Below are 27,314 nucleotides of genomic sequence, written 5' to 3' on the forward strand. Positions count from 1 at the left end.
TATATATGTTTGTGTGTGTGTGTGTGTATGGTGTGTGTGTGTGTGTGTGTGTGTGACGTTCAGGAGACAACATGTAGGAATCTGTTCTCTCTTTGCACCGTGTGGGACCCTTGGGTGACAGGTGGTCAGCCTTGTCGGCAGCACTTTCCCTGCTGGGTAGCCCTGAGCCATAGTTTAATGACCTCATATGTGTGTAGCACACATACTTCTGTATCCATCTGGAATTCACCCTTGCACTGCAGTCTTGTCCCAGCATAGTGACCCCTGTCACAACTTCCATGTTTTAGCAGGTCCATGGAGCATGTCCATAATTCGGCTGTAAATTTACCTCATGACCTCATCCCTGAAGATTCTCATCTGCAACACTGTTTTAAATATAACAACTCCTTATTCTCCCAGTCCCTCAGAGCCAAAACTCCAGACTCACCTGTGCCTTCTGTTTGACCACAACGCCCCTTGATCCCAAACCCTCCTCCCCATCCTAGTCTTAGTCACTGTCACCTCTGACCACGATACCTCTGCGAGTTTCCCAACTGGTTTGTCTACAGAGAAGCCAGACAGCCTCCGCTAAAAGATGCTGACTCAGCTGGCTTCCCCGCATCTCTGAAATTAGCCACATGCCTCACTACTCATCAAGTGGGAAGGGGTCGAGCTCACAGTGACAGGTACAGATTCCAGACTCAAACTGCCCAGGAATAAGCCCCTAGATCCATTGCTTGCTGGGTGTGTGGCCACAGGCAACAATGGAACCTTTTTGCTCCTAGAAGTAACAGCAAGGCCCTGAAGCTCATGGGGGGCTTCGAAGTGAGTTGGCGCCTAGAACGTGCTGTGTACTGCAGGGCCCTGAAAATGAGGACTGCCGCTAGTCACCCACTCACTCTTCATTCAACCCTGGCCTGTGAGGTGAGTGGGAGGTGGGATGACTGCCCAGGGCTGTCCTGGAAACACAGAAGAGCGTTCCTCTCATAATGGCCACTGGGTGGTCGCCGACACTATAGATACTGACCTCTGATTGCCTGATTTTACCATCGGGCAGGACTCCTATCTTGTCTAAGGACGACTTGGTGCTGCTGAAGTGGACTTCGGAGTCATGGCTCGTGGCCCCACTTGGGCTCCTGTGGATGCTCTGAGAGAGGAGAAGCATGTGAGGTCATGACTTCCATGGACATGTGCATATGCACAGGTATTCAATCTTTGAAGGAGGTGTCACTGATGGACAATAAGCTCGCTTTGAGCATGTATTCAAACGCAGGAAACATCACCGCAGACAACACAGTGAGCATACTCACCACGCCCAACTTCCCCGACCTCACTCACCAACTCCTCCCTCTCCTGGTTCCCAGGCAACATGGTCTGCAGTCTACCATACCCTCTGCAATTTTATGTAAATGTGATAATATATTATGCACGTCTTTCCTTTGGAGGCAGGATCTTGTGTAGCCCAGGCTGATCTTACACTCAATCACTGAGCTCCTGATCCTCCTGCCTCTACTTCCTGAATGCCGAGATTACAGGCCTGCACCAGCAGCCCGCCTCATATGGAGAGTGCTAGGGGCGGAAGCCCCGGCCTCATGCAGGCCCAGATTCACCTGCTTTGCTTTCTGCCCTCAGTTTCTGCACGCGCTTTAGTTCTGTCATAACATGAATAGCCAGTACGACTTTGTCCTTTTACGTGGCTGACCACTTTAGTTGGACACGGTCACTATTATCTTCGTTAGACTCTGTCCCTGGTGATACCTTGTCTTTGGTGTGATGGTTTGGATAGAAGGTGCTGGAAGCTTGGTTCCCAACGACTGAGAGGGGATTATGAAATCTCAGATATAATAAACTGATTCATATGCTGATTGTGCTGATGGCCTTTATGTTTACAGACGCTCGGCACAGCCGTCCAATATCTGACAAGGCCGATAAGCGCCTCCGTCGGCGGCCATGGCGCTCCTTCACGTTTGCGCTGATCGACTACGTCTGCTGTTTGTTCCAGTCTCCGATTTCATTTCATGTCCTTCTCTTGGCTCATTCTGGATAGAGTATTTTTAGAGGGTTTATTTCTAAGTGTGTGCACGTATGTGTGTGTGTGTGTCTGTGCATGTCCATGCAATGCCCATGAGGACCAGATGGAGTTGGAGCCCCTGGAACTGGAGTCATAGGTGGCCGAGAGCTGCCGGGCATGGGTGCTCGGCACCTCGATCCTTTGCAAGAACAGCAAACACTTCTTTTCTTTAAGTTTTTATTCTTTGTGAGTTTCACATCATGCATCCCAGTCCTGCTCATCTCCCCGTCCCCTCGTATCCACCCTCTGCTCTCATAACCTCCCCACAAAATAACACACACACACACACACACACACACACACACACACAGAGCATAGAAAAACATCTCATCGTGAAAGCTATACTGTACCACAGTGTACCCCACAGTATGTCCCTCTGTCCACACATCTTCACTTGAGAATGTTCAATGCAATGAGTCACTGGTTTGAGGTCTCTGGCTTCTGTGACACCAACGATATTGACTTCCTACCAGGACTCCTAGTTATCTGTTGTTGCCTGTGTCATGGAGATCCTGCTTTGGATCGGCAGGACCGGCCCTTCATGGTTCACAGATGAGGTGGATGCTGAGTGGATCTGGGCCTGGGTGGTAGCTGAGCAGGTCGGTGTGCGGCTCTCCCTCACCCACACCACCAGGGCGAGCTCTCCAGCACGGCTCCAGCCAGGCCACCTAATACTGCCATGACAGGACGCAGGGCCAGCTCTCCAGTGCTCTCTCCCCTGGGGCCAGCCGACATTTGCCCCCTCCACCAGGGCCAGCTCTATGGTGCTGCCCAGATGGAGGTACAGGGCCTGCTTCCTGCAGCAGCAAACACCCTTAACCTCAGTCACCTCTTCAGCCCCTGGACTGAGGTGGTTTTGGTTTTGTTTTTGAAATAGGATGTGCTGGTTTGTGTATGCTTTGCCGAGGGAGTGGCACTATTTGGGGGTGTGGCCTTGTTGGAGTGGGTGTGGCTACTGTGAGCATGGGCTTTAATACCCTACTCCTGGCTGCCTGGAAGTCAGTCTTCTCTTAGTGGCCTTCCGATGAAGATGTAGGACTCTCAGCTCCTCCTGCCCCAGGCCTGCCTGGACGCTGCCCTGCTCCCACCTTGATGATACTGGACTGAACCTCTGAACCTGTAAGCCAGCCCCAAGTAAGTGTTGTCCTTATAGGAGTTGCCTTGGTCATGGTGTCTGCTCACAGCAGTAAAACCCTAAGACCCAGGGTTTCTCTGTTTAGCTCTGGCTGTCCTGGAACTCACTCTGTAGAACAAGCTGGCCTTGAAGTCACAGAGATCTCCCTGCCTCTGCCTCCTGAGTTCTGAGAGTAAAGGTTTGTGCCACCAGTGCCCGGCTGAGTGTTTTGTTGTTTTTTTTAAAAACTCTGGTGGTGGCTGCCATGCAGGAAGAGCTGCAGGGGCAAGTGAGCCCCTGGGACTGCCCACCATGCCGCTCAGCCCCAGAGACGTCATCCCAGGATGGCTTTGTGCTCCTGATGTGTTTCTCACGCTGGTCATGTCTGCGCTGCTCGTTCATTTGGCTTGGCTGACTGGACAGGGGGAGACTCTCGCAGCCTGGTGCGATTACTTCCGGGTGACAGCCCACTCTGTTGGCAAGTTTCCCGGGGGTCAACATGAAGGTGGACGTTCTCAGGATACTGCTGTCTAGGTGAGCTGATGATTTTATGCAATTTCCGACTTGATTTCAATCATGTTGGGACGTTAGGGCAGTTGATAGAAAATATAAAGTTAGGAAATTAGAGAGTTGACAGAGGTTTCAAGTTGGAGTTGGGAGTAGAGCGTGCCCTTCCCCCACAGAAAGGCAGAAGCTGCTTCGGTTAGAGAAAGGCGTACTGTGAGCGTCATCCACTTCAAGCACGCGCTTGTGAAGGTAGGGAGAATACATGGGACAAGCTACTGATCAAAGTGAGCACGCACTCCAGGTTAGGCCTGAGTCCCTTCATCTTGTATCTAGGGAGGAGGTCACAGGTTTCCAGTGTGACCAGGAAATGATAAGGCTACAGTAAGAGCGAAGAATTCTGAGTTATAAGAATACACAGCAGGTGATTAGCCAGCCTCGTCGGTGGGAACTTGGAAAAGAGGAGGTAAGATGGACAGACAACCTGCTCTTGCAGAACTTACTGATAAGTACAGACCGTTGTCAAGCAAGCTCAGGGAGAAATGGGCTGCTACAGCTTTGGCCTGCTTGGACTTTGTTTATCAATGACTAAGAGATTACTACTTTGAGGTCACCACAAGCTTTTGGAAAGATAGATGAAACGTTAGTTAGAAGTTTCATATGAGAAACACGAAATCAATAGCCTGTTTTAAGTTCCTTTTGGGTAATGATTATTTTAATCTGTTTTTGAAGAATATGTTTTTGCAGTAACTGTCTTTGAAAAATGTGTTACTTGTGGTTGTAAGGTAATTTTCTTGCTAATAGAAAAAAAACTTTGTCTGAAGGGGTATAAAAAGGGGTTAAGAGAAGAAATAAATTGCTATGGCCTGTCTTTGCTTCAACTACTCAGTCTGTCCTCTGTCTGTCTCTCTGTCTCTCTCTCTCTCTGTCTCTGTGTGTGTGTGTGTGTGTGTCTGTGTGTGTGTGTGTGTGTGTGTGTGTGTGTGTGTGTGTGTGTGAATTTCCCTTTCTCTTTTTCTAACTGCTGGCTTCCATAGACATTAGCCCCTGTCTGTATCTGGACCAACCCCCACTCCACACACAAACACCCCACCCATGTCAGCTGCTAGCAGCACTGGCCCCCCCCCTGGCTACCCGCCTCAGTTTACCTTGTGGTGTCAACATTGGTCTCTGACACTCTGCTTGATCTCCCTTGTTGGCTTATTAACTCATTTCTGTCTTTAACCACAGAGGCATGGGAATTAGAGTGGATTACAGGAGGGTTCTTTTAACTTGGCAAATCTACCTTCAAGGGATATCACTGCCACTTAGATAGACAGATCTTTAATAATTCTTACTTTTCATGTGTACATTTGTATGCCTTGTCACCTGTGGGTCCTGGGCAGCAAAGAACTCATCATCAAGCTTGGTGGCACATGCCTTTAACCACCTCAGTGACCCTGGGTTCGGACTTTAAAACCCTATTGCTGCCTCCCCCACCCCTCCTCAGGCAGCTCTTATCTCCTTTATGTTGTAAATAGTGCAGGTACAGTAACTTAGACTGCGGTCATCTTCTGAAGAGATGTTTACAAACGGAAGAACCACGGTCACTGGTCACCGGTCACCGGTCACTGTTTGCAGCGTTTTTCTTTCTCCCAAATGGCCTGCCCACCTGCTAGCTAGCATTCTCCTCTTGCTTGAAGAATGCCCTTTAGCAGTCCCTGGGTTTGTTGGGCTGGTCGGGAAAGCTTTCGGCTTTTGTATGTCTGAAAGGTTTTTCTGCTGTCTCGACTCTGTTAGTCCCCATTTCCTCGAACTGAAGACATCTTGGTGAGGGAGGACGGGATGCAGTCAAGAGGATACAGTCACACGGGAGGAAAATCATTTTTCCCCTAGTTTCAGCTCTGTCGTAGGTTTTCCCCCTGATGATGAATATGAGAATTCATCTTCCTGAGTAATAGAGTAGTAAGGGCTCTCTTTTTCACTCCCTCGGAGTCTAGCCTGTCCTTCCTCTGAGGCAGTGATGGTGTACCATGCGCTCTCCTTTTAGATCTGCTCGCTGACCCACTCAGAGGGAGGGGGATTTTGTAACCTGAAAATGTCTCCCCTTTTAAATCTGCTTAAAACAGTATCGAATTATTTCCTAACAGTGTCACTCAATATATACACTGCATTGAGAAACATAAAATGTAGAATGGTTTTTTAAAAAATCGTGGGTCTAGAGAGATGGTCAAGGATTAAGAACATTTGCTGCTTGTTTTGTTTGCTTTTTTGTTTTTGTTTCGTTTCGTTTTGTTTGAGACAGGCTCTTACTAGATAGCCTTGGCTGGCCTGGAACTTGTTATATAGACCAGGCTGGCCTCAAACTCACAAAGATCCCCCTGCCTCTGCCTCCTGAGTGCTGGGATTACAAGCATGGGTTACCACAGCCTGGTTGTTTGTTTTTTAAGGAAGAGACAGGTGGATGTTTGTGAGTTCGAGGCTTCCCTGGTCTACAGAGAGAGTTCTAGGATGATCAGCACTATTATAGAGGAACCTGGTCTTGAAAAATCAGAAACCAAAACCAAAACACAAAAAACAAAGCAAACAAGAAAACAACATCAACAAAACCCCAACCAAATGAACAAAAACAAGGTCTCATGGTAGCCCAAAGTGGCCTTTCACTTTCTATATATCTCAGGATGCCCTTGTATTTCTGGTCCTCCTCCCTCAACCTTTTTAGTTCTGAGGTTATAGGCCTGTGCCACTACATCTAGATAATAGCATATGTAATATGTAATTTGTAATATATACTATATGCAAATATATTATAGATAATATACAAATAAAATATATTTATGGTAGATAGGTTATAGACTCACTTTGACTATTTAAAGCATTCAGTTTAGTGACGTGATTGCAACCTGACCTGCCTCTCACAGGCTCATGTTTCAAATGCTCAGTCCCCAGTTTGTGGCACTGCTTTGAAGGCTGCAGCTGCTGAAGTCTGTATTTACTTCTGGTTCTGGAGTCAACAGTCTGCCTCCTGGTCAGGGCCACATGAACACGCAGCTCCTGTGTTGTTCTCTTACCACAGTGACTTCCTTGCTAAGATGGGCTGAAATCCCTCTGAACCCATGAGCCAAAACAAACCTTCCTTCCTTCAAGTCTATTTTATTATAAAAACATGAAAGTAACCAGTACAGTGGCACTGGGTACACTGGCTAGAGTCCTTTAATTTCACTGTATGGTTGTGGGCACCATAGGCCTGCAGTAACTTACTATTTCCTCACATTTTGTTTGTCTCTGAATATCCTATTTTCCTTCACTTTTAAAGGATAGTTTTGCTGGGTATAGAATTTTTTTAAAATTGAACTTTTAATACTCTTGCATGAGGGAAGATCAGAGAGGAATATTTAGGGATCAGTTCTCTCCTCCCACCATGTGGATTCCAGGCAGTGAACTCAGGTTGTGGGCTTGGCCACAGAGCCATAACCAATAGAGCCATCTTGCTGGCTTAAATATGGAGTTTTGGTTTGACAGTTCTTCTTTCAGTGTCTTTGAACAGAGATTACTCCCCATTGTCTTCTGGCTTCAAGGTTTCGGGTGTGAAATCTAGTAATCTGACTAGGGTTCCCCTGAATGTGGCAATAACCTCTTATCTTGACACCATGGAGGCTTTGTCTTTCACAAGGTTATTATGGTGACTGTAATTCTCTCAGAGTCATGTGCTTGGAGTTCTGTGTGTGCACATCTTTAAGAGTGTGCCCATCTGTCCATGTGTCCCTTTAAGAGTGTGCACATCTGTCTGACCCTTTAAGTATGCACATCTGTCCGTTGGACCCTTTGAGTGCAATCTGTCTGTCTGACCCTTTAAGTGTGCACATCTGTCCATTGGACCCTTTGAGTACATATCTGTCTTCTCACTTTGCACCCTTCCTTCCTTCTCTTCCTCTGACTCAAATCACTTCAGCTGTCCGTTTCCGGCTTGTTGTTTCCAGATCTGCTGCTGGATTCTACTTGTGAATTTTTCCACTTCCAGTTCTTGTGTTTTATCTCTAGAATTTCTTTTATAAAAGGAGTTCTACATCTCTGTTGATATTTCCACCTTGTCAATATGTCACTCTTCTCTTTGTTTTGTTGGGCAGGGACACAGAGGTCAGAGGACAACTTCTGGGAGTTGGTTCTTTCCTTCCATCATGTGGGTACAAACTCAAGCTATCAGGTTTAGTAGCAAACACCTTTACCCACTAAGCCATCCTGTTGCCCCCAACCTGCTTTCTCTCTATCTCCCTTTAACAGTTTTAGGTGTTTTAAAGAGAAGTTTTAACTTCCTTGTCTTCTAAGTCTGCCACCTTATCTTCCTCAAAGTCTCTGAGGTTTCCTCTTCGAGTGTAGCATAGTTTTCTTTGTGTGCTTTGTGATTTAGTGTTGTTATCTAAACAATATTTGAACCCAATAATGTGGTACATTGGATATCAAGAGTCTTCTCTTCCTCACAATTTGCAAGTTTTTTCTTTTTCTCTTTTGAGCAAAGTCTCATTATGTAGCCTTGACTGGCCTGGATCAAGCTTGTCTCACACTCATGGAGATCCACCTGCCTCAGAGCCTCTAGAAGAGCAGCAGGTGCTCTTAGCAGCTGAGCCATCTCTCCAGCCTCTCAGCTTCTTTTTTGAAAGGTATTTTTGGTGAGTGTTGAGTTCTGCGTGGATGGTTTTTGGCTTTTGTTTTTTGGTGTTTGTTTGGCTGGTGACTAAGCCTGTTTAGCACACGGGCCTTTGTACACATTCCATCTAGTGGCCTTCCTCCTTCCTGACAAGGTTCCACCACTCCCACACTGGGGACATACTTCTGGAAGTCCTTAGAGTCCTGCTCCATTCCTCTCTGTGATTCGTTCCTTGGCCTCCTTACACACGTATGCCCACTCAGCTGACAATACAAGGATTGGAGATGTCTGCAGACCGCTGGAGACAGTCAGTCACTCCATCTTGTCCTCCCCGGATTACTATAGCATATTAAGTTGGATTGAGAGGCAGGTCTGGGTTCTACTGTGCTTTAAAGTGACCGTCTCCAAGGGCCAGTTTCATCCCAGGAAGGAATAGCAATGAAATTGGGACACATGAACTTGCAGTTTCCACAAGGTAGAGTGGGAACCAACCCCTGAGTTATAAAACAACACAGACACTGTGTTTCCACACAGTGCGAGGGTGTGAAACTTGAGTGCGAAGGTGACCTGATGGTACTGTGGATGGTCCCCAGTCTGGCATATTCGCTCCCAGCACGTCACTGAGCCCATGCGAATGACATGTGCTGTCCCAAAGATTCATCTGTAAGTTAACTTAATCTGACGGGGCCTTTGGGAACTGGTTATGACTGATAAAGTCAGCAGGCTGACATCCTGCCAGCAAGGAGGACATGACTAGATCCTAGCGCTTACGCTTCCAGGGCTATGAGCTATGTTTCTGTTTCTAAACGAGGTTAACTTGCCCTCCTTACTTTCTCACAGTAATGAAAACTACTGTGTCACCTGCAAGTTGCAGGTGGATTCAAAGCGGACACTCGCTTGCCTGGAGAAGAGCCCAGACCCAGGCGGTCCCCCATAACCAGCTCCCTGATGTGTTGGAGCAGTCAGTCTTCCCGACTGAAGGGAGCACACCTTACTAATGTGAAGGGCTGAAGAGAACGTGAAGCCCTGGTTTCCCATGAGGAATCCAACGTACATCTCAGAGGTTTGTGGTGAGAGCCCTCTTGGATCAAGAGAGAAAACGCCTCACATGGGCAGCCCAAGGTCTTCCCCGCTGGCTGTGGTGGCGCATGCCTTTGCAGAGGCCCAGCAGGTGAACCTCTGAGTTCCAGCCAGCCAGGGCTGCCTAGGGAGACTGTTTCAAAATAAATAAACAAGAGGCCCTCCTACCTGTTGGGCTCAGGGGATCCCTAGAATGTCTCTTGTGGCTCCAGGTAAATGTCTCAAACATCAGAAACCTTTTCAGTTCACTGATGAGAACCCTCCACTAAAAGTCTGTTATGCCTTACCTTAACTCAAGTCTCATTTCCTTATAAATCATGGTCTTGGCTCTGCCAGGCTCTCACAGTGTCCAAGGGTGTCCCCCCTGTGGGTAAGCCTCTTTCTCAGTGACCTGTTTATATTGTGTGCACGAACTGTTTCCAGGTATCTCTGGTCTCGGGCAGCTTTCTCTGTGCACTAGACGGTGTCTCGGGGCAGCTGGCCTCAGACCTTCTCCTCTGCCCAGCTGCTTTTCTACTGACTTTCACTATGCTGTTCCCACTGCCGCGACCATAACCAGGAAATACATTCCCCTAACTCACAGAACAACAAGACCACACACTCCAATAGTGAAAGCCGACCTCCATTTTCTCAAGTCCTAGATTATGTCCTGGAAGAATGATACCAGCTTGAGACGGTTCTTATTGACAGTCTACCCACCCCAGGCTGAAGCCATCCCTAGGTTAATAAACGCCACCACGTTGTCTGTCACCTGGTTTAGTACCGTCTGAGTGCTGCCATATCGGTTTGTAGTGACGTCGTCGTACGGGGCTTTTAAATAGGATCTAGTCATCTGGTCAAACATGCAGCAGAGAGAGAAGCACAACAGAGCTTCGAAGAACTCCAGGAAAACCAGCTGCAAGGACAAGAAGCACAGGGAGGCCCCGTTTATCCTGAGACACTGGAATGGATCAGGAATTGACTGGTGACTTCTGATCCATGTATTCGTCCTTCTGTATAGGGGTTACACATGTGTGCGAGGGGCGGCCAGAGGCTGACATTGGGTGTCTCCCTTTATTCCTGTCCGCATTGGTTTTTGAGATGGCATTTCTCACTGTCTTGGAGTTCACTGTCTCAGCTACACTGGTTGGCCCTCCTGTCTCACCTCCCCAGCACTAGTGTTATGGGCGTGCACCCCCATGTCTGACTTTTTATACGGGTTCTGGGAGCAAACTCAGGTCCTCGGGCTTTGCACAGCAAGCGCTTTACCGGCTGAGCCGTCTCCCCAGCCGCTCTCTAATCTCTGATTTTAGAAAAGGTGCCTGTGTATGTCGGTATATCCCGCTGGGTTTTTGTATACATACATCATATACACAAGAAACATGAGCTTAAACTGGATCTGTACGGTTCCTAGCAACACTTTACAAACCTCAAGTTCAAAGTTGCTGTCCATTCCATCATATACGAAAGGGTTGTCCTCCGCTATCACCCTCATGAATTTGGTCGCAGTTAACTCCTTATTTATCATCCTAAAGTCCTGTAAAAAGATAACGCCAACACAGGTGCATCTCATGACACGTAGGCATAGATTTTAATGTTAATGACAGCAACTGAACACCTTGCGTCCTAAGGGGACGCGTCAGAAATCAGTACCTTAAAAACTGATTATTTTGGAGCTATAAGTCCCAGCGCTGAGGGACATTGCATGTTTGAGGGCAGACTGGGACACACAGAGAGGCCCTTCTTTAGATAAGAATCACTGGGCGGCTCGGGAGACTGCTCTGGCAGTAACGTGCTTGCTCTGCAAGTGTGAGGACCTGAGTTCCATTCCCTCTATGCAGGAGGAAAGCCAGCGGCTCAGCAAACACCTGGGGTCCCAGCACTACGGAAGTGGAGGAGGGCGGATCCCTGGGCCTCGCTGGCCAGCACCCACAGTAAGTGGCTCTCAGTCACCTGTGACTCCCACATCTTTTGATCTTCAAGGGCGCCTGCATGCAGGCCTACATACACACAGGCACACACACACATAAATACATATAAATTTTTTTTAAGTCAATGTAAAAGAAAGGATAGAGAAGGTTATTGTGCGGTCTCCAGTGAAACAGTGGATATTAATTAGCCACTAAGCAATGACGGCTGGGGGCTGCTAAGGCCACAAGCGAAGGTTTCTGGAAAGCAGAGAATCAGGCTGCTGCCGTGAGCCACTGCTGAATCCCATGCTCGCTAAAAGGAAACACAGTGGCAAAGGCTGTAACCGCCTGTGGCTGTGCAGAACACAGAAGACCCGGATGCAGTAGGTCTCTGCTTCTAACTGCTGCTTTCCTGAACTTGTGGGCAAAGAACAGAGTAGTCTGACTGATGTAACCGGTCAAAGCTAGCACGCCTGACCTCTGCAAAGACGGACAAGCTGTCTTCAGGAATAAGTGAGCACGAGGAAGGAAGAGAACAGCCTTCCTCCATCCCTGAAATCCCTGGAATTCCATCCCTGAAACACATACTTTTAAACACTTTCTCTCTCTCTCTCTCTCTCTCTCTCTCTCTCTCTCTCTCTCACACACACACACACACACACACACACACCCCTGATAAAATTCTTAAATACTTTCTCATTAATATTTGATTATTCTGTTATTTGTATCCCCATAAGTACAAATTAAAAATATTATGGGATGAGGGAAGGGGAGATGCTAAGTGGGTAAGAGCACTGGATGCTCTTTCAGAAGACCCTGGTTCAACTCCCAGCACCCATGTGACAGCTCACAGATGGGTGTGAGCTGTCTGTCTGTAACTCCAGTTCTAGGAGCTCCAACACACTCATACACACATATATGCAAGAAAAACACCAAAGCACACGAAATAAAAATAAATCACTAAAAAGAGGGTAGAGTCTTAGGGTCTCTATAAAAAATATTATGGAACAAAACTAGCAATAGTCAGTTTAAGAACACTGCATTAGGAACATGACAATTGTTTTTCAAACTAACAACTTTGGTTTTTTGAAACAGGATCTTGCCAGCCCTTGCCTGACCTTCAACGCCTGATCCTCCTGCCTTAGCCGCTCAGTTGCTGGGACTATAGGAGCGTAATACCATGTTTGACAAACAATTTTTATGTGTTTTGCAGTGCTGGGAGCTGAGCACAGCAAGTGTTCCACAGCCAAGGTAATCCAGTCCTGACCAGCTAAAGCCATGCTTAAATTTTAAAAATATTTCTTTTATTTTCTGTGTATAAGCGTTTGGCCTGCACGAATATGTGTAGCATGGTCATGCCTGGTGCCCGAGGAGCGGTCAAGAGACGACATCAGAGCCCTTGGAACTGGAGGTAAAGATGTGAGCTGCCATGTATGTTCTGAGAACTGAACTCAGGTCCTCTGGAAAAGCAACAAGTGCTCTCCATCTCTGTAGCACTAGTAATATATTTTTAATGATATTTAAGGATGACAAGATGGCTGAGGTGGTAAACATGGTTGCCACCAAGCCTGACAACACACACACACACACACACACACACACTCACACACTCACACACACACACTCACACACACACACACACACTCACACATACACACATATACCACACCACACACACACACCACACCACACACACACACACACACCACACCACACACACACACACCACACACACACACCACACACACACACACCACACCACACACACACCACACAACCCCTCCACACCCACCACTACACCACACACACATACCACACACACACACCAAACACCACACACACACACACACACACACACCACACACACAAAACACACACACAACCCATACCCCCACACCACCCCCACCCCACACATATACACACCCCCCCACAAAACACACACACACACACACCCCCCACACCACCCACACACACCACACAACACACACACACACACCACACACACACACACAACACACACACCCCACACACACACCCCAAACACCCACAACCACCACACACCACACACACACATACACACACACACCACCACATACATACCACACAAACAACACACACACAAACCCCACACATACACACAACCACCAAACACACAACACACACACACACACAAACCCACCACACAAACCAACCACAACAACACCAATACCACACACACAACCCCCCACACACACACACACTTTGAATCAATATTAATACAAATGGAATATAAACACTTTTAAAGTTTCTTCATTGCTTCCTCTCAGTGGCCACACGTTGGAGGGCTTAGGCCTTCCTTCCCCCTGTTCTGTGAGCATGTCAGGCACTTGCCTCTTGCTCTCATAGACTGTCTCCTGTGAAAGGCAACTCATAAGTATATGGTGGCCATGAAAGGTCTCCCCCAGGTCTCCTCCTTAATTCTGTAGCACTGATCTATTTTAATGAAAATCAAGGTGCCTATCCTGTGAGTTATTAAGCTTACTTTCAGCATCCAGAGGAAATATCTCATCTTCATTGTCAGCTCATAGGGTGGGGCTTCGTTCGGTCTGCAGTAGGCTGTGTAAATTTCCCAGCACTTATCGATGTAATTCATTGAGTAGAGTGTCCGCTGCTGCTCATTGAATAAGTGACCTAAAACCACAACATCCAGGAGTGAGCACAGGGCTAGGGAGATGGCTCAGTGGGAAAAACAAACAAACAAACAAACAAACAAACAAACAAGCACGCCCTCTGTTGTGGAAACATAGGGACCAGAGTTCAGATCTCCAGCTCCCCAAACAAGGCTGGGCACAGTAAGCTGCCCATCATCCTAGAAGCAGACGGGATCCCCAGAGCAAGCTGGCTGGCTAGACTAGCCACACCAGTGAGTTACAGCCTGCCTCACACATCAAGAGTGGTGGAGGAAGATACCTGATGTTAACCCCTGGCTTACATGTGAGCACATGTGTGCGTGCACATGCACAGCCATGCATCTGCACAGAACGTGTCCACACGCATGCCAACATGCACATACACACGCGTACGATGCCCGAGAATATGGTTTAGACCTATTTTCTATGGTAGTAAATATGAAGTTACTACTGTATTTACCTTTCACCTGACAGGCGTGTGGATGGATGTTCTCGGCCATCAGCTTTGTGAAGCACAGGAAGAGGGATGGGCTTCTATTCCTAGGAAGAAGAAGAAGATACTGAAATTCACTACTCCACGACGCGTGTGTCTGAGTGTGGGCTAGACCTGACAACTGGCCTCTAATAAGTCCAGTCAGGAAGGGAAACAGTCACGTTTACAACAGAAACGTCTATCTGGCCACACTTCTCACTGAGTGAGCCACACTGAAGTTATGCACACTGAGACCATTCGGTAAGGAGCGCGGTTCTGGCTGGGAGACGGTTCAGTTAGAAAAGCACTCGCTAGGCAAGCCCCAGGACCCGGGACCCACACAGAGCTGTAGGAGCACATGTCTGACGTTCCAGAGCGCTACACGGAGGTGGGGGACAGGAACGGGACGATTTCTCCAAGCTTGCAGGCCAGCTAGCATGGTGGGCTCAGCAGCCAACAACAGAGACCTCTGTCAAACAAGGTAGGTGAGGACCGGATCCTGAGATGGCCCTCTCACGGCCATGTAATGCTTCTCACCTTAGTGCCACGGAAGGACAACAGCATAGTGCAAACCCAAACTCTAGACACGTTATAAGGTGACTGAACTATTTTTTTTAAGGCTGTTAAGGCTGTTAAAGATGGAGGCTGAGGAGCTGTCCCAGATTGCAGGGTCTGAGGTGCTTTGGCGGCAAAATGCAATGTGAGCTCCTGGGACAGAGGAGGGCCATGGGGAAATGGCGGCTCCTGGCTGGGGGTGCAGGACGGTAGTAGACCGTCTGCCTAGCATGCCTCAGGTTTCAGTTCTTACTTTCCACCATGTTTGAGAGAAGGCTGATCCAGTGACAGTCTGGCAGTGCCAAGTTCTTGCTTTTGGTGAATGTACCGTGGTTAGGAAGAGGTTGATGCTGGGGGAATTTGGGTGGATACATAGGAATTCAATGTACTTAACACCAGCACTTCAGAAAGTCTAACCATTTAACTCTGTGTTAATCTATACACACTGTACATATTAACTTTATACACACTCGTACCCAGAGAGAGACACAGACAGATGGAGAAAGAAAGACAAGGTTTTATATTGCTCAGGCTGACCTTGAAGCCATTGTGCAGACAAAGATGACCTTAACTTCTTTTTTTAAAAGATATATTTATTTATTTTATGTATATAAGTACACTGTAAGCTGTTCTCAGACACACCAGAAGAGGGCGTCAGATCCCATTACAGATGGTTGTGAGCCACCATGTGGTTACTGGGAATTGAACTCAGGACCTCTGGAAGAGCAGTCAGTGCTCTTAACCACTGAGCCATCTCTCCAGTCCCCCCTTTAACTTCTTCTTTTTTTTTTTTTTTTTTTTTCGGAGCTGGGGTTAACTTCTTTTTAAAACAATATTTATTTTTACTTATGTGTCTGTGTGTGTGTATGTGTACCTATGTGCAGGTACCTGTGCAGGCTAGAACATGGAAGTGGATCCCCTGGAACAGGAGATACAAAAGGTTGTGAACTGCCCAACCTGGGTGCTGAGAACTGAACTCATGTCTTCTAGAAGCGCTTTTGACCCTCGAGCCACCTCTCTTGCCCCACCTCATGAGTGCTGGGATTACGGGCATGCACTCTCAGGTCTGTTCTATGGGGTGCTGTGGGTAGAGCCCACTTGCTGTGTGTGCAAGACAGATGCCCCACCACCTGAGCCACATCCCCAGCCCTTAAATCAATTTAAAAAAAAAGTCATTAGGAAAGAATGTTCTGAGCCAGGCGTGGTGGCTTTAATCCCAGCACTTGGGAGGCAGAGGCAGGCAGATCTCTGAGTTTGAGGCCAGCTTGGTCTACAGAGTGAGTTCCAGGACAGCCAGGGCAGAAACCCTGTCTCAAAAAAGAAAGAAAAAAAAGCAGCAACAAAAGTCAGGAATCAGAAAGGGTGTTCTACTCAAGAAGGCAGGACCGTCACTGTGACTGCCTGAGGTGGGGGCTCTCAGTCCCTGAGGTGGGGGCTCTCATGTGTTCTGTGTGACTGCAGAGTCCCTGAGGTGGGGGCTCTCATGTGTTCACGTGTTTGTGTGACTGCAGTCACTGAGGTGGGCTCTCACGTGTTTGTGTGACTGCAGTCACTGAGATGGGCTCTCACGTGTTTGTGTGACTGCAGTCACTGAGGTGGGCTCTCACGTGCTCATCAGCACCCAAGGGCACTGTGGCTGTACTCTGTAGCAAAGCTTTGCTTCTAGTCCTCCATGTGGGTAACGGGAAAACGACCGATGGACCAGGCTGCTGCGGGAAAGAAGTGGCACTTACTGGAATTCTTTGTGATGGATGTAGTAGGCCAGCTGCAGGAGGTAATTTAGGAATGTTCTTAAGAGTATGGTTCTAAATGGAGAATGGATTTCTTCGATTGGGATGCCGTTATAGACTGAAATAAAGACATCGGAGAGATTAGCTACAGCATAGAAGAGCTCTGGTTACCTTATGAAACCATATCTTGTTTCTGTGTCATGTGTATGCGAGTGTGCGCGCGCGCGCGCGCGCGCGAGTGTGCGTGTGCGCACGTGTGTGTGTGTGTGTGTTTTGTTAGTTTTATGTCAACTTGACCCAAGTTGGCGTTACCTGAGAGGAGAGTTTCAATTGAGACAATGCCTCTATAAGGTCTGGCTGTAGGCAAGCCTGTAGGGTGTTTTCTTATTAGTGATTGACGGGAGAGGGCCCAGCCCATTGTGGGTGGTGCCATCCCTATGCTGGGGGTCCTGGGTTCTATGAGAAAACAGGCTGAGCAAGCCATGAGGAGCAAGCCAGTAGGCATCACCCCTGCATGGACTCTGCATCGGCTCCTGCCTCCAGACCCTGCCCTGCTTGAGCACCGGCCCTGACTCCTTCAATGACGAACAGTGCTGTGCAAGCACAAGCCAAATAAACCATCTTCCCAAATTGCTGTGGTCATGGTGTCTCATCACAGCAATAGTAACCCTAAGACTGTGTGTGTGTGTGTGCGTGTGTGTGTGTGTGTGTGTGTGTGTGTGTGTGAGAGTGTGTGAGTGTGTGTGTGTGTGTGTGTGTGTGTGTATGTGAGAGTGTGTGTGTGTGTGTGTGTGTTAGTGTTTGGTATGTGTGTGTGTTTTTGAGTGTGTGTGTGTGGTGTATGTTTGTGTGGTGTATGTTTGTGTGGTGTATTCGTGTGTGTGGTGTGTATGGGTGTGTGTGGTGTGTGTGTGGTGTGTGTGTGGTGTGGTGGTGTGTGTGTGGGTGTGTGGGTGGTGTATGTGTGGTGTGTGTGTATGTACGTGTATATGTGTATATGTGGTGTGTTGTGTGAGGTGTGTGTGTGTGTGTGTGTGCATGTGTAAGGAGAGCATGTGTGTGTGCATGTGTGCAAATGTGTAAGGGAGAGGGTGTGTGTGTGGGTGTATGTGTGTGGAGTGTGTGTGTGTGTGTGTGTGTGTGTGTGTAACAGAGTCTAACTAGAGTCTAACTGTATATCCTAGATTGCCTGGAACTCAAAATTCTTCAGCTTCAGCCTCCAGAATACTAGGATTACAGACATGCAGCACCATTGCTCCCACTTCTAAATGGATTTTAAGAACGTTTCCCACCCTTAAGTTTGAAGTAAACAGCTATTTTCTCTAATTAAAATGAAAAAGATTCTTTTTCATTTTGTGTGTGGGGTACTGTGTGCACTTGAATGTGTGTGCCTGACAAGGCCAGGAGAGGGTGCTGGATCACCCTGGAGCTGGAGTGTAGGTAGCTGTGAGCTATCCTACATGGATGAACAGAACTTGGGTCCTCTGCAGTAGCAGACGTTGCTAACCACTGAACATCCTCCAAAGCCCCTTCCTTTAATATTTTACTTTTCAAGTAGATAAATTTGGGACTTAATGGTTCTCCTTCCTGGAACTCATCTGAAGGGAATAAAACCTTCAACATTGTTGAAATGAATCTTCCAATTTGAAATCCAGGCCAATTCAAAGGTTCCCTGATACTTTTTATAGTTTTCCGAGTCTTTCCTGATCTCCTTGCTTCTGACGTTACAGTTTACTACCCCTCCCCCCGTTAGATGGGGTGAGGTAAACTTTTCTGTGAGGGTCCAACAGTAAATATTTGAGGCCTTGTGGTTCATACTGACTCTTGTCACAACCATTGAGCTCTGGATTCGAACAAGAGCTACCATATGACCCTCTGCTTGGGTCATCTTTGACTGTTGCTCTTACTGTAGGAGACAATCTCTGCCTGTACATGTGTGTGTGCATGTGTGTGTGTGTGTGTATATATCTATGTATGTATGTGTGTGAATGTGCATGTACCAGTGTGTGTGCATGCATACATGTGTTTATGTGTGCAAGCATATGTGTGTATGTATGTATGTATCTATGTATGTATGTGTATGAATGTGCATGCACCAGTGTGTGTGCACGCATACGTGTATGTGTGTATGTGCGAGCATATGTATGTATGTGTTACATGCACATGACTGTGTCACTGTGCACTCCTAAGCATGAACGGGCACACTGAGGCCATACAGGACATTAAGTGTCTTCCTCTCTTGCTCTTTTCCTTACTGCCTTCTTGAAGCAGGGTCTCAGGATCTCTCTGCCCACCAATGCTGGGGTTACAAACACGAGAAACTAATTTTTTTTTCTTTTCTTTTTTTCGGAGATGGGGACCGAACCCAGGGCCTGGCGCTTGCTAGGCAAGTGCTCTACCGCTGAGCTAAATCCCCAGCCCCACTATTTTTTTTTAAACATGGGTGTTACAAGCATTCTTACCCACTGAATGCAGGGAATAAACTATGTTCCATTGACAAGTACCTCAGATAGACTGAGTCTTACAAAGTTCAGATACGTAGGTTGCACCTGGCCCCTGCTTGTCTAGGCCTCCTGGCTACGCCCAACTCAACAAGGCCATCTTAGGCTGGAAAAAACTGCAGGCAGCCTGACTTTGTGACTAGGTCCATGCGTATGTTAATGAGTTATTGGGCTCGGGGTGGGGACGCCAGCAGGAAAATCCTTGTTGGATGTGGACATAAGTGAAGAAGGGAAGCTAGCATATCCTGTGAGGAGATGACAGAACTTAGGTGATGTCCTAGTAAGAGTGTGCAGCCCTGAGTACTCAGCAGTGAGGCACTGGCAAAGGGATCTGCAGAGTGAGGGGTGAACTGCCCCGCTTGTGCTTGTGTGCCAGACACCTGCTCTTTTTAAAAACCAATGATTTCATACATGCCTTGATGTGTTTGATCAAACATCATTCTCTCCCCAGAAGTTCCGTCCTTATCATCCCACCACCTTTCCTGCCCAACAACATGGGCTCCTTTTTAACCCTCCCTCCCCCTGCAAGTCTACCTCCATGGGTGTGGGTGTAGGACTGTCTGTGGGAATATGGGTAGTCTATCCAGGGCCGCGTCCCTGCAGAAAGCTGAACACCCCTCCTGCAGCAGCCATCAATGCTAAGAGCTCATGAGCCTCTCCCCAACCCGTGTTGGGTTGGCTTGATCTTGTGCAGGTCTTGTGCATACAGTCACAGCCACTGTGAGTTCATATGTGGCTGTCATGTCTGGCAAATGCTTTTTCACTGCACAGGTCTACACCTCTGGCTCTATGGGTCTTTCTACCCCTTTCACAGGGATCCTTAGGTCCAGATAGCCATTCTTGCAAGACCATCATTAAATGGCTCTCACCCACCGTATTCTTTTGTCTCCGTGTCCATTTGCTTGGGTTTGGGCAAGAGCAGAGCCATCTCCCCACATTCTCCTGTACATGTGTGTTTCTTAGCTCGTTTCCAGGCAGCAACAGCCAAGAGAGGAAGGGAACCCGGGACACTCACCACTCAATACCCTGTCCATATCCGCAAGAGTTATGTTGTGGTGATGGAACCTGCAGTCTTTCAGAAACCTCCAGAAGTGAAGCTTTGTCATCAGGAAGGTGTTATCCAGAGAGTGGTCACACCCGAGGCCGCTGTAGAAGCAGTAGATCCTTCTTAACTCTGTGATGTTCCTGAGGACGGCATATTCCACCTGAAGGGAGGCAGCACACGGGGTCCAGCTGTGCCTTTATTAGAGCAAAACCAAGGGCCTGGGGAGATGGCTCAGAGTTAAGAGCACTTGTTCCTCCTGTAGGGGTCCTGAGCTCAGTTTCTAGCACCACATTGGCTGGGGTTGCAGACGCATACCATATGCACAGTGGGTTGTAACGGCCTCAGACCTTAGCAGGTCCTGAGAACTTAGCACAACTGACTCCATGACAGAAGTGCCATTGAGGCTGTCAAACTGAGCATGTAGCCGACACTGCTTGTCAAATCCGAAACAAAGGCCCAATTCCTCAAGGTCCACATTGTTCTTGGAAAGTCTAAAAATGTCCTAACCTTGCTTTTTTGGCTTCTGTAGTTCTGCTTCTGGCAGACTGTTATTGTTAACTGAATTATGCCAATCTACGACATGGTTTTCGTGTTTAAAAGCTCATCCAAGAAAGGCTCTGTGCTACACCAGATCCTGAGCACCCAGTGTGGCACTGTCCGGCTGTTGGCTTAAACCCATGTCTGTGCAGTCTCCTCTGGTGAATACAACAGGGTTCCTTTAACATTTTGGATTTTGACATTTATATGTGTGTATGTGTTTTGCCTGCACGAATATCAGTGTACCATACGCATGTGTGCCTGTTATGTCTAGGAGAAGGTATTGGAGCCCTTGTAGCTGGAGTTACAGATGATTGTTAGCTGCCGTGTGGGTGTGGGGAATTGAACCTGGGGCCTCTGGAAGAGCAGGCCTTAACCACTGAGCCACCTCTCTAGCCTCAGCACAGCAGGCTTCTTCCTTCTTCTGCCTCTTTTTTAAAGTTTTACTTATCCTATTCTATATGTATAAGTGTTGTACCTGCACATACGTATGTGAACCACATGTGTGATTGATGCGAAGGAGACTGGAGTTACGGATGGCTACGAGCCACCATGTTGGTGCTAGGGACCCAGGTTCTCTTCTAGAGCCTCCAACGTTCTTCATAGCCATCTCTTAGCCCTACAGTGGGTTCTTGGTTGCTAGGGTGTCCGGGATTTTCTGACCCCTAGCAGGCCCTCAGTCCCCATGAATGGGAGGTGACCCCAGCCTCGGGCTGCAGCTGGCTCTGACTACTGGTGACTCCTCTAGGCTCTAAGGCCCTGGGCCATGCCGCTGAGTCCTATGCTTTGTGCTCCCTTCCTCTCACAAAGCCTGCTCACTTGCAGACGGAGCTGGTCTGGACAAAGTGTCCACCAGGCACACAGAAGCCGTAGATGGTGTCTGGAATGTATGTGTAAGAGTAAAGGGGGCTTTACCTGCTTCTTTTCTTCTTCTTGGCTTTCCTCAGGGTACATGTCCAGCAACAGATTTAAGTCCAGCTCAATACTCGATCCTAACACAGAGCGGCTTTCGCTGCCATCCAACTTTCGTAGGGTTTCTAGTGAATGAGGCAAAATGGGGGATGTTTGAGAAAAGCAGGGGTAAAAGCCTTCTAATGTGCGCTGGAAAGATGTCTCGGCAGTTGAGGATGCTTGCGGACAGGCTCTAGGGGATCCAGTATTTTTTCTGGTCTCTGAAGGTACCCACAGACATCGATATGTGTATAAATACAAATAAATCTTTAAAAGGAATCCTTCCAACGTCTCGTCAGAACAGTTGTCTATCAAAATGTAATGGGAGGGCATTGAGGCCGACGTATCAGCTGTGGAGGAAGCCAGTGGTTGTGAGCACAGGGCCAGCCTGTGCTACTGAGAGATTTTAAGGCCAGCCTGGACAACTTACACTCCTTTTCAAAGGTAAAAAACTAAGGGCCGTGGTGATGCTTAGCAAGTCAAGGTGCTCTCTGCGAAAGCTGGTGACCTGTGTTCGATCCCTGGGCCCGACATGGCGATGGGACCAATGGACTCCCCATGTTCCTCTGCCTGCCACACACACTCAGACAAACAACAGATAAAGGCACTTTCTAACTAAAACTTCTAAAGGAGGCCTTGGAAACAGATCAGTGCTAGAGCAGTTCTCACAGTAATGGAAAACAAAGTCTTCAGTAGCTGAATGTCAGGCTAGCTAATGGGGCTCAGTCTGTAGAGTACTTGCGGGGCACACATGAAGCCTAGGTCCCAGCCTCAACACCACAGTGGGGCACTCTCATCCCAGTACTTGGGAGGTGGGTAGAGAGGAGAATCACGGTTATTCTTGGCCGGCTTGCCTAGACAAACTAAAACAGGCAAGTATAGCATTGATGGAGACTTACATTTTCTAAAGCAGCGGGTGGATCTTAACGAATGAAAACCAGAGGGAAGATGGTAATTTACTTTAACCTACCAGGCTCCCTGTCAGCACTGACAGAAGACCCCCGAGCCTGCCGGCTCCTTTGGGAGATGTCTGACCGACGGTCCAGGCTGTACGAGTAATCGATTTCAGCTTCAAAGAACTGTGCAATGTGATCGTTGGAAAACAGACCTTCATACACACGGCCATTCTTGAAAGTTATTCTGCCCTGCAGCGAGGCACATGAGGCCGAAAGAGTGTTCAGGAGGGGGATTGAGGCAGTCCTCAGGAGAGTTTCAGGGGTTTGGGGCATTTTTTTGCTTTGAAGATAATGTATTTAGGCCACAAAGAACCGTTCTCCATTGGGTTTCACATCATGCCTCCTCTTCCTTCTCCTCCTCCTCTTCCTCCTCCTCCTCCAACCTTTCCCCAAGTTTAATCACCTCTTGGTCACAGCATTCAACTTTTTGCTTATTAAACCTTAATAAGCTTTGTGAACAGCCAATGGAGGGCCCCTCCCCATAGGTGTGGCCCTGCTCTCTGTCAACCGCAGGATGGTAGGTACTGATTCTGAGGTCAACACATGCCCCCCGGTTCAGCTCTGTGAATTGAGGGGCGTTTGTGGGGAGCTTTGGGAAATGAGTTTCTTTTCCTCTCCTTAGCGTGCTGTGTAATGTGAAGCTGTAACCACAGCAGCTATCTTGTGATCGCAGGGGCACAGCAAGCCAAGGGTAAAGTTTCTACGTGGGCAGGTAGGATAGAAAGACTGACATCACTGAGTTAATGTCGCAAGCCAGCCCCAAAGCCTACCCTGCCATTATGTATGAATGCTTAGGCTACCCCGTAACTTGCAACCAGCACCCTCATTTCTTTGTATTCACATATAACAAAGACAGATTAAATCGTTTCTAAATAGCCAGGAAACAGAATGTTAAATGCGTGGCACTGCCTTGACTGAAATAGTTATCTTTATAGAATGAGAAACACAACTTACCAGATACACACCTTTCCCCTTACTCCAGCAGCTCTACTTACCCTGCCCTGCTTTTTGTTGGAAACCCATTCTCCCTCATACATGGCTCCACTGGCATAATAAAACTTCCCTTGTCCATGACGGAAGCCATTTTCAAACTCCCCTATGTATTCATTTCTCAAAGGATACTGAGAGTTGGGGATTCTCTTTAGGAACCATGTGTGCGTTCCAAAGCCGTTCTGAAAAGAAAGCACCTCGTCAGCATAAACCCCCTTTGACCTGAACTCAAATTATGCCAAAGACACTGATAATCCGAAGGGGGCGGGGCACACGAACCTAGACGCTGGTATTGAGTTCAGCTGTCTTTTGACCTCTGGCAAATGATTTGAGCCCTTTAGCTTCTTCAAGTCTAAAAACGGAAATAGCACCTATCCTGTAGGTTTGCATGAAGATGTGTGAGACCATTCCAGAAGACCGAGTAACAAAACATGGAATAAACAGTGCAGCTGACACTAAAAGACTGTAACTTTGAGCTTTGCCTCACTTTCTCTTCTGTTGCTGTGACCAAACCACCTTAGGGAAGGAAGGGTTGGTCCACAGTTTCAGGTTACAGTCTGTCATTTTGGGGAAGCCACAGTGGCAGAGGCTTGAGAAGGCTGGTCACATTGTATCCAGTCAGAGGCAGAGAGCAGAGTGCGCATGCTCAGCCAGCTCGCTCCATTAAACACAGTGCAGGATCCCTCGCCCAGGGGATGGCTTTTTACAGTTAAAATGAGTGTTCCCACGTCAGTTAAAGTCATGAAAAGAATGCACCCCAGGCTGTGCCAGAAGCCTGCCTCACAGGTGATTCTGGATTCTGTGAGTGACATCTCAAGTTTCTTAGGTTAGTTGTGCCTATGGGTCAGACCCGCACAGGGGGGCCATTAGTCCCGCCCCCACCTCAGGCTGTGTCTCAGGTGTCGGCAGGGGCCTACCTGGATCCCCTTCTCCCAGTGACCCGTGTACTCCTCGTTTGTTGTGAGCCACCTCATCCTGCCTTCCCCGTGGCGCATGTTGTTCTCCCACTGGCCTTCATATATGTTTCCTGATTTGTAGCTGGGACCAAAGAAATCAATGGTGGTCAGTGGTTATCTTACGTTGACATTTGATTTGCCCTTAATACCCTTAAACTCACCCCCTAAATGTCTCTTAGGGAATCCAACCCAGGACCCAGTGCTATTGAAATCATAGGTGGCGCATGGTTGGCAAAAAATATCCCTATTAGGGTGGAGAATAATTCTCTTTATTAAAGTTCTTCATTCGTCAATAAATGGGTGAGAGTGAGGTTTTTACGTCTTTTAGAAACAACTCCTATTATGTTATTCCTTAATACTGTGGCACCAGACACTATGTACTGTTAAGTATGTGTGTGGCGTGTGCACATGCGCATGTGGAGGTGCAAGGTCCCCACTGGATGAGTTTCCTCTGGTTTTTTAAAGACAGAGTCGTTCACTGGACCTGAAACTCACCAGTCCAGCAGGGCAGGCTGGCTTTAATAAGCTTTAAGGATCCTCCTGTGTCTGCCCCTCTGTGCTGGTGTTACAGGTACAAGCTGCTACACAACACCTTTTACATGGGTGCGGGGGATTGAATTCAGCTCCCCATGCTTTCCTGGAAGGACCGTACTGATGGATCCACTACCTAGACCAAAAGTTAAGAGCACTTGTTCCTCTTCCAGAGGACCAGAGTTTGTTTCCTAGTATCCATGCTGGGCAGTCGCCAACCTGTGATTCCGACTCAAGGGGACCCTCTTCTGCCTTCACAGCCACCAACACATATGTGCACACATATATTCATATAAAATATACCCTAGTGTACACACATACACACACAGACACAGACACACAGACACACAGACACACAGACACACACACACACACACACACACACACACACACACACACACCTCCCTGCTGGGTACGAAGGTGCAGGTCTATAATCCCAGCACTTGAGGGGGAGAGAAAAAAGATTTTTTTTTAATTTATTCATTTGTTTATATGAGTACACTGTCGCTGTCTTCAGACACCAGAAGAGGGCATCAGATCCCATTACAAATGGGTGTGAGCCACCATGTGGTTGCTGGGATTTGAACTCAGGACCCCTGGAAGAACAGTCATCTCTCCAGCCCAAGAAAAAAGATTTTTTTTTTTCTATTCTTTTTTTTGGAGCTGGGGACCGAACCCAGGGCCTTGCGCTTGCTAGGCAAGCGCTCTACCACTGAGCTAAATCACCAACCCCAAGAAAAAAGATTCTTGAATTCAAGGTCAGCCTAGGCTAATAGCAAGACCTTGCACGAAAAAGCAAAGTGGGGGTTGGGTGAACACCAATGGTAGTCTGTTCACCGTGTGCCAGGCCCTGGGTTCAATCCCTAGCACTGCCTGATAGATGACTATCAAGTCGATCTAAAATCAAGCGAAAATACTGCTATCCTTCAGAAAACATTCAGTACTGTAATCTATGATAAACAGATTCGTCCCAGATCACAGAGGACGAAGGCAGTTTCTATTTAAAGCAAAGTGAAACATACAATCGGACACTTAGTATGCTCGTCTGGATTTCCCATAGGACGTTTTCATTGCTTATCTCTAACCTGGGTGAGAATCGGGTGAGCCTCTGGAAGCTTTCCCACCCACAGCCCGGATGTGGAGGAAAGGTCGCACCTACCATCGTATTCCCCAGCCCTTTTTGATGTTGTACACCCAGTCTCCCTCATACCAAGAGGTTCCCTCTTGATTGTAATAGATGGAGCCCTAAAACAAACAACAGTAAGAGACATGAAACCTCACGGTGCCAATCCCCTTTTAAACATAAAGACCAGACACGCAAATCTCAGAAGCACAAACTACGCAGAAGTCAGCGTTGTACTTACTAAGATGCATAAGGTTTTACCGATGGAAAAAGGCGGGCTGGGGAGGGAAAGGCCTCAGTGGGTAAAGGGCTCCCTGTGCAGACATGAGGTCTTGGGTTTGGATCCCAGAATCCACACACACACACACAAAGCTGGACACAGCGCACAATGTGAGCATCTGTCGTGCCAGCACTCCTTACTAGGAGATGGGACATGGAGACAGCAGAGCCTCTGGGAGCACAAGGGCCAGCTAGCGTGCTACACACAGCAGAGACGCCCCCAGCAAGGTACAAGGAAAAGGGTAAAGTACGCACACTAATATCACAAACCAGCTGCTCCTCGTGTGAGTCAGGCTTTTTGTTTTTAGGGGAGAGAGAGCTTCTGGAAACAACTTAATAGAGGGATTGTTTATTTGGATTGTGATAGCTTATGGAAACAACTTAATAGAGGGTTGTTTATTTGGATTGTGGTTTCACAGACTTCATTTCATAACTCTCAGTTCCGTTAGTTCTGGGCCAGTGTTGAGGCAGAACTTCATGACAGTGGGTCAGAGGGCAGAGGCTGCTTACCTCTATGCTTACTTCTGTGGCAGGCAGAAGTACAGAGGGGTGGGACGGAACTAGGGACAAGCTACTTCCCAAATGACCAGCTCCCAGACCTACTTCCCCAGTGAGGCCTCGCCTGCTATGAGAGCCATCCAATCTTTTGGCACTGAGACTGGACAATGTTATCTATCAGTATGTTGGGCCTTATTCACGGTATCCTGAGGTGCAGAGGGCCCATAGGTCACAGATAGACCATGCCTGTTTTCTGGAAA

The 27,314-nt window shown here is 47.8% G+C and overlaps 1 protein-coding gene across 1 annotated transcript in view; it reads right to left on the minus strand.

The window, feature by feature from the left end:
• Rsph10b (radial spoke head 10 homolog B) overlaps positions 1-27,314 on the minus strand; it is a 48,935-nt gene that overhangs the window by 7,945 nt on the left and 13,676 nt on the right. The window contains exons 6-17 of the mRNA XM_032886962.1: positions 26,314-26,399; positions 24,585-24,705; positions 23,673-23,849; positions 22,692-22,866; positions 21,686-21,807; positions 20,204-20,393; positions 16,691-16,805; positions 14,391-14,470; positions 13,783-13,931; positions 10,781-10,888; positions 10,124-10,267; positions 1,007-1,126 (exon numbers count right to left, since the gene is read on the minus strand). Of these exons, the coding sequence (XP_032742853.1) occupies positions 1,007-1,126; positions 10,124-10,267; positions 10,781-10,888; positions 13,783-13,931; positions 14,391-14,470; positions 16,691-16,805; positions 20,204-20,393; positions 21,686-21,807; positions 22,692-22,866; positions 23,673-23,849; positions 24,585-24,705; positions 26,314-26,399 (1,587 nt within the window). The remainder of the gene's footprint in view (positions 1-1,006; positions 1,127-10,123; positions 10,268-10,780; positions 10,889-13,782; positions 13,932-14,390; positions 14,471-16,690; positions 16,806-20,203; positions 20,394-21,685; positions 21,808-22,691; positions 22,867-23,672; positions 23,850-24,584; positions 24,706-26,313; positions 26,400-27,314) is intronic.

Source organism: Rattus rattus, chromosome 16 (assembly GCF_011064425.1).
Source record: "Rattus rattus isolate New Zealand chromosome 16, Rrattus_CSIRO_v1, whole genome shotgun sequence".
Classification (NCBI taxonomy): domain Eukaryota; kingdom Metazoa; phylum Chordata; class Mammalia; order Rodentia; family Muridae; genus Rattus; species Rattus rattus.